Consider the following 8,077-nt stretch of genomic DNA (forward strand, 5'->3'; position numbering starts at 1 on the left):
ATGGGGCTGATCTAGTTTCAGAGGGAAGAATCTTCCATAGGGCAGAGACAAGGGCAGAGAAGAGCTGTATCGGTGTATTTTCTCTGGTGTCTTTGGTAAGTAAAAGACAGAAAGAGTGGACAACCTTAAACAGCTATTTAAATTGGTATGTCATGTTTAACTAATTTATTCAAGGTTTTTTTTGTTTATTTTTTGTTTAGGCATTTTTCAGGTTTTAAGACAAAAATGTAAGCAAATATACAAAGCTTTACAAGGGTAAGTAAATTCATTGTCATCTTATTTAAAACTTGACTTTAAAGAGAAAAATGACTTTTAAAGAGATTACATTAAAGGAAACATTTACTGTTTTAAGCTCTATATTTAAGCTATTTTAGTAAGAACAACTGCTTTTTACTATAGCTATAGCCTAGAGCTGTGTAGTTAAAAAAAAAAAACCTCAAAATCTTTTTGAGCTCAAAACAGTTTATTGTAGTACAGTGTAGATCATATTTTCTTACTACATGTAGAAATTTTTTAAAATAAGTATTTCAGATATTTTGGTGATACTGTAGACATGTATTATAAATTGTAAAGCATAATAAGCATTTTATAAAAAGTAGTTTTTAGGCAACCATAGCTAGTTTCCTTTGGAAGTTGCATTATTATCAGAAAATGCAACATTAATAATAGAAATGCAATAGGTCTTAAACGAAAGTTGGGACACACAATTAAGATATAATTACTTTAAAAACAGGTTTACTACTAAGCTTCTTTACTATCTTCTTGAAAAATATCCCCTTTGTGTTAAGGAGGCTTAGCTCCTGTATTAATGCAGAGACTATCGACCAGACTATTGAAGTGCAGCTATTTGAACCTCCCTTGTCTGAAAATCACATCTGTATATCCCAGTATATTGTTTAAACAAGTGATGTCATGTTACAGTCCTCTGAGTCTTCATTAGGGTCTTTGCTGTTCTTATCCATCAATCTGTACTTGGTTTCTCCTTTAAAGCTCTAAAACAAAACAGAAAACATTTTGTTTCAGACCTAAAACCAAAATATCCTACTCCAGATGTCCTGCAGATCTATTCTGGATCAGCCATGGTTCAGCAGGAACAACCCCTTATCTTCATTTTGCCCTTCCCTGTTTCTTATCAACCACTGATGTTCCAGCCTGATATAACTCATCATCTCACCTGCACCAATAGCTTTTTCTTTTATGCTATCCTGCCTCTTCTCAATTACCAAAAGACTCTTGGCTTTTCGCACTTTTACTTTTCTCCAGACACTTCTTCCTGGAATTAGGGGGTTGCAGTTTATATCCAAAACAAAACACTCCTGCTTTGTTTCACATCCAGACTAAATATGTATGTTCCAGCATTAGCCACCCACAAAACTAGCTGTGCCATGGACAGAACAATCTGGGCATAAATCATTTGGCATATCTCTATTTTAACCCTAATTTTTTGATACATTTTTTGTCTTACCTATTCATTTTCATTGCATAAAAATTGTGTGGATTTCCACTGTGCTCCTTTAGAACCGTGTATCTCAAACATTTTGGCTTCAAGACTCCTTCCTTAAAGGTCTTAAAAATGGTCGAGGAACCAAGGAGCTTTGATTTATGTGGATTACATCTATCAATATATACTGTATTAGAAATTAAAACTGAGAAATGATAAAATAGGTATTTATTTGACTTCTTGAACTCCTGAAAGGGATCTCCGGGATTTCCAGATCACACTTTGAGTACTGCTGCTGCTTTAGAATATGATCAGCTTGCTTATAAAAAGCTAACTGCTGTTCTCTCACACACTCTAATTGATTGACCTTTTGTCTGAAAGGGCCAGTGTCTGTCTCTTTGCTTTGCTTATTCTTTTCTGACGAGATGTGTACTTGAGTCAGATGACAGTTTATTTTAAGTAACTGACGAAAGTAACATAGAAATCAACTTGAGGTTTGTATAGCAGCCTCTAGAAATTCAGACTATGTTTATTACAGAGTGTTGTTTGGCCAAAACCTGAAAATGTCAAAGCTTTGATTTGGCTGAAGTTCAAAGGTGTCTTCTCACATTACCTCAGCTGTTCCTTTTTACAACCATTATTTTAGTTTCAGAAATATTTTAACAGACTGTTTTGTTAGAAATGTCTGACTGAATTCAACAATATGCATGCTTCCGAGAAGAGTATATTGATTTCACAATTTTCATCTTACTGTGTACTAGTAACAGTGGCCCTTAATAAAATAGGGTTTTGTTTGTTAGTACCGTATTTTTCAGACTATAAGACGCACCAAAGTATAAGACACACCATGATTTTGAAGAGGTAAATTTAAAAAAAAGGTTTTTGCACTCTGCATGCCTCCCAAACCCTCTGCACGCCTCGCTTTTTGCAAAAAAAAGGAGTGGGGCGTGCAGAGTTTTGGGAGGATTGTAGAGTCCTCCTGGGGGTTTGGGGGGGGGGGCAAAAATAAGCAAAAAAATTCTTTGCTAAAAAGCATGTTGAAGCTTTGGGAGGCTTGTAGAGTCCTGCTGGGGGGGGGGGGGGGGAGACAAGCAAAAAGGGCCCAGTTTTTGCTCATTGCCCTCCCAGCCCCCAGTATTCAGTGTAGAAGACGCACCCAGATTTTCACCCTTTGGGGGGGGAAAAGAATTGCGTCTTATACTCTGAAAAATACGGTAATTAAACATACATGTTATTTTAATTCTGGACCTGTTCTTTTCTCATTATTAAAAAGAATCACATCTATTGAACCAAGTAGCAATTTGGAAAGCTTTATAATAAATTGTATAATTGCCAACAGCATTGAGATTATAACTTCCCACATTATTACAAACTGATCTCTATTGATTACATACTTATTATGAGCTCCTTAGATTCCTTGTGGCTATTGAATTATTCTTCTTTAAATAGTATACTTTTGTAACATGTAAATAATCAAGAAATTTATGTTGTATAAAAATCTGAATAATAAAATATATTTTAGGCCCAAAATTGCCTAAATTTTAGATAAAGTTACTATGTTTACATTGTTATCTTACATTACAATGTTAAGGTAGATGCTGGTAATGTCTTGATAATGTCTTTCTGTTAATAAATAGCTCTCATAACAAATGACTGCTATATTGCAAAATCACAAATATACATTGGTAGCTTTTTTATTTGTTGTCTTTGGAATTAAGATTTTCTACAGGTTAACCCAGCCACTTTCTACAATAAAGGCCTCAAGTCCCCATGCACACCTTTGGATTGACTTTATATAATCCATTTAGGACAGGGGTGTCCAAACTTGGGAACTTTAAGACTTGTGAATTCTGGGATTTGAAGTCCACAAGTCTTAAAGTTCCCAAGTTTGGACACCCCTGATTTAGGATGTTGTCCACTTGCTCTCAATTTTGATTTCATTGATTTAATTCAGTTAAATAGTTTAGCAATTCTGTGTTGGCAATGCTTTTGTGAATAATTGGTAGCAGTAAAAATACATTTTAGAAAATGCCTTTTTTTCTGCTCATCTTAGCTTAGAAGTATATTTTTGGCATATACAACTCTTAAGTGGTCCAGTGAGGTCAAGGCTTTCAACCTGTCTGCCATAAGCTAGAACGCTAGCTTGTGTAGTAGTGGGAGAAGAGATAACTGCAGGAACAATGCCTAATCATACTGCTTCATGGAGCATGCCCAAAAGTAGCATGGTATGCCCCTTAAAACACCTAGAATTGGATGGTATCCTAGGAAAATTATCATTCAACTAATCTAGGAATGTTTTCCTTTTGACGCTTACCAAGTACATATAGAAAAGCCTGGCATATATTGTATGTATGTATGTATGTAGGTATGTATGTCTAACATATAGCTAACCTAACTGGAACAGATAAGTAGATCAGGCAGGCTAGATAGAAGAACTATACATGGTTATCTGTAGCTAACACGAACAACCTGATTTATTACGTTCTGTTTGTTTCTACTCTTATGGAAGATTGTGGGTAGTAAACTTAGTGGTCAGGTCATCTGCCTTGAGGTGAAGTGTGTTCTTGATTATATAATTTCTGTTTTGCAGCCTTGCACAAAACCAAGCAGTGTGTTACATTCAGTTCACTGTTACAGCAGTAATCCTATGTTTTATTTAACGTGGTTGCTTTTTGTAGGATTCCTGGTCTACGACTCGTGGGACAGTCCTTTTCCCCAGCATTACATCTCCAGTTAGAAGAAAGTACTGGATCTCGAGAAAGTGATATGAGGCTACTGAAAGAAATTGTAGAATATGTAAGATTTCTTTTAAAAATGTTGAATCCTTCAAAACTGAACTTGAGCAAGAAACATGGCCCAATAGTTTCATGCTTTGTCATGAGTCTTAAACTAAGTTGCATCTGTCTTCAATTACTGCCAGTATATTTACAAAGAGGGGACAACAAACCAAGATTATGTCAACGTTGTTTTGTTTCACAATATTGGTTTGTTTCAATAAACTTCACATTACATTAACTGTATTTTATTATTAATTGAGCTACGGCATGAAACCAGAGTTTCTATATGCTTCAAGGTGCACTACAGAAGTAAGGTCTGAATTGAAGCAGACAATAAGCAAAGCACAAAGGGGAAGGGTATTTTTACTAATTGAAAGAAAGGAATAGTAGAGAGAACTGATAGAAGAGAGGTGCATTATTGGAAGGGGTGTGTGTGAGGGAAGAGATAACAGCAACAGCAGAAACTAGGATAAAAACTAAGACCAAAGAAAATTCCTATTATATGTTGCTAGTATTTCAAAATAAAAAAAATAATGGGCAGTTCATATACTTAGGTGTATAACTGGTTCTATGTCTTTTTTCCAGTGTATGAACAGAGGTATTGCTTTAACTCAGGCTCGTTATTTGGAAAAAGAAGAAAAATATCTCCCTCCACCCAGGTTAGTAACTACTTCATTCTATTAAAATAAAACTTTTCGAGTCCAGTTACATGGTACAGTTATGGCAGATTGTACTGGAATTTATACATATAAATATTTCTACTATGTTTCTAGATTGCCATTAAATATAAGACAGTTACAGGGTTCATATTTTATTCACTTGCTAAACAATGGAATGTAAAAAATAAGAAACAAGATTTTTTATATGAAGCTCCCTCAAACTTGATGGAATCATGAAAGGTGTTAAACTATGGTTGATAGTAAGTCACTCTATTAGCCAATTAATTCCAATATTATCTGTTTGGAGTATCAAGCCTTCTTTACAGATTGACTATCCCATTTATGTATATTTTTATTTATCCATTTTAAAAACCTACCTTTCTCCCAATAGAAGCAGGCAAAGCAACTAGCACAGTCCAGTAAATATAGTAATAATGACAACTATTTGCATTATTATAATTATAAGTAAAACATCTACAAAGGGTACAAATAAAACAAGCCATTCAATCTATCAAAGAATCAGGGTTGGAAGGTCTTCTAGTCCAATCTCCTGCCCAAGGCAAGGTTCCTTATACCATCTCAGTCAAATGATTGTCCAAACTTTAAAGTTTGAATTTTACTAAAGAGGGAAATCTTAAACTGGGAATAGAACCTCAACGGAGAAAACAATCTACATTCTTAGGCTAGAGTCTCTCGCTCTTAGAAGGTCTTGGTAGAATCTAAGGATTGATTTTAAAAGATTGCATGTTTGCATGAGTTTAAGGGTACAGACAAATATAATCTCTCAAATAACTTGTGGGGCTTGGAAAATAACCACACTATTGATTGCATTAGGAAAGAAATCAATAGCCAATACAATTGATGTAATCAATCTAACTTCAGATTTTAACTTCATTCAATATGTACATGTCTAATTATATTAATCTCTAGATATTGTAAGGCTATTTTTTTTTAACTGTACAGCAAATAGATGTCAATTGACTGTTTTTGTCCCTTCCAGCATACGGGTGGTAGTGACGGTAGAACAAACAGAGAAGGAATTGGACAAAGCTGCCTCCCTCATCAGAGAAGCTGCAGAATGTGTACTAAACTGAGGTTGGATTGCTTTGATTTCTGTCTCACACAACACTAGGATGCTGGTGTTTTCACAGTGTGTTGACTTGCACTTCAGAGATTTAAATTATTTGGATTATCATCTGATGGAACTGAAAGTTGGACTTTATCGGGTCATTCCACACACAAAAACCGATATACAGATACTGGAACACTGAACATACACTATATAAAAGTTTAACTCTCTTTTTAGATTGGTTAAATTGGGGATCATTGTTACACTGATATTTCACTTGAGAAAGATGTCTTCATTCTCAAAGTCTTTTTTCCCCTAGTTTTCTAAATGCATAACTTTTTAAAAAAATAAGTTAAAGTATATGGAAAAAAAGATGAAAATTTACAGAATACTCTTAATTTAATCATTCTTAGTAAAATATACTGTTTTGAACATTTTTCAAAAAAAAAACTGTTGTCATAATAGATACTTAACATGATATTATGGGATCCTATGGAATTAAGTATTTAAGGAGCTTTTATTACACTTGTATGTGAATTTTTGTTTAAATCATTCCACTTCTGAATTTCTTGAAAGCATTAGCTTTTTAAACATCTTTGTTGAATTTAAATTGCATGTCATTTCATTCCAGTATCATTATGAGTTGCCATTTATCTTTATTTACTATGTACTTAACTTTTACACCAGTGCCCCAACTACTCATTTAAAGCCATAATATGGACATAAAGTTACCTAGTTACACTTCAGATGGAGTGTGAGTTTGTATATTAAGAGTTTTACAAGGTTGATGTCTTCATGAAATACAGTTTGAGCCGATATTTGGCAGCAAGAATAAAAATTGAACACAAAGAGAATACAACAGTAATTTGGTAGATGCTTTAATCACTGGATAAATTAGTTTAGTAAAGGTATCTATGTTATATATACTTACTGCTAAAAAAATTAACTAACTAGAAATTTGTACAAGTCATTGCATGGAGTTCTTATCATCTGTACTAAAGTATTTCCAAACTTTATACCTAGAATGTAATTGTTTGAGATTACAAAATCTTTGGCATAGATTTGCAAGAGATTACAGTAAACCAACAGTCAGTTATACCAGAGAAGTTACAATTAGCCAATATTCTTGTAACCTTCAAGGCAGCTGAGATGTTGTGATATATGTAATGTGAATTGCCACAAGTAGGATTCCAAAGTCATGATTAAGACTATGTTTAAGATTTTCTAATATGTCCAGGTTGGATTCTTTACCCTTGTGCCTTCTTTGGTTGCTGCTAAATGGATTCCAGTGCTATATTTGGACATATTTTTTAATAAAAGCATATATTTGATCCAGTATTTCAGTTATTTCTGAAGTCTTTATTATATTGTACCCAATTGTGTGCATCAATTACAATAATTGTTTCTGATTTTTTTAAAAAAAAGCTGAATCTGATTTGGACTGATTTAGAGCACTTTCTGCCACAAATTTAAATATCCTTTTGACAGTTATTTTAAATCAACAGTTAGCTTCATTTTTGTTATCTACTAATAATTAGATGATATTGTCAAACTTCCTCTTTCACATTGTCCCCCCCAACCCAGCAGATAAATATCAATATACGGTATGTGGTAATTGAACTCCAACTCCTATTATCTTGAATAAGCCAATTAAGTTGCAAAGATAAATAATTACAGTGTTCTTCAGATTTGAACCAATTTAACAAATATGAAGGCAAATTTATGATATGCAAATTGAATACACCAAAATGGACCAAATCAGAAATTTATGATATGCAAATTGAATATACTAAAATGGACCAAACAGAATCTCCAGGTATTATTTAGCAATATAGAAAATGAGAAGATTATTTTTTATGTATCACATTTGAGTGTGCAGCATCTGATCTGGTGTTTCTAGTATCTCTTAAGCCATTAGTATATTACCTGCATATATTTTCTGGAAATATTTGCAGTGTAAACCATTGTTTAAAGGTTACAGAATAGTATGGGAGCATAATCTGAGGCTGCAATTAGAACCAACCTTATAGTCTTTATCTCAATAGTATTTGGATTTATGAATCTGAATCACATTAATCAGCCTTCTGGGCAGGGTGATCAAGGGTTTTAATAACAGAAACAGTAATGTTTT

The 8,077-nt window shown here is 33.6% G+C and overlaps 1 protein-coding gene across 1 annotated transcript in view; it reads left to right on the forward strand.

Annotated features, from left to right (window-relative positions):
- The window catches only part of SPTLC1 (serine palmitoyltransferase long chain base subunit 1), a 32,729-nt gene extending 25,445 nt beyond the window's left edge, over window positions 1-7,284 (forward strand). The window contains exons 12-15 of the mRNA XM_081945243.1: window positions 201-255; window positions 4,120-4,237; window positions 4,804-4,877; window positions 5,878-7,284. Coding sequence (XP_081801369.1) covers window positions 201-255; window positions 4,120-4,237; window positions 4,804-4,877; window positions 5,878-5,971 — 341 coding nt within the window. The 3' untranslated portion in view covers window positions 5,972-7,284. The remainder of the gene's footprint in view (window positions 1-200; window positions 256-4,119; window positions 4,238-4,803; window positions 4,878-5,877) is intronic.
- The last annotated feature ends 793 nt before the right edge of the window (window positions 7,285-8,077 follow it).

Source organism: Natrix helvetica (assembly GCF_964273705.1).
Source record: "Natrix helvetica genome assembly, chromosome: 2".
Taxonomy (NCBI): Eukaryota; Metazoa; Chordata; class Lepidosauria; order Squamata; family Natricidae; genus Natrix; species Natrix helvetica.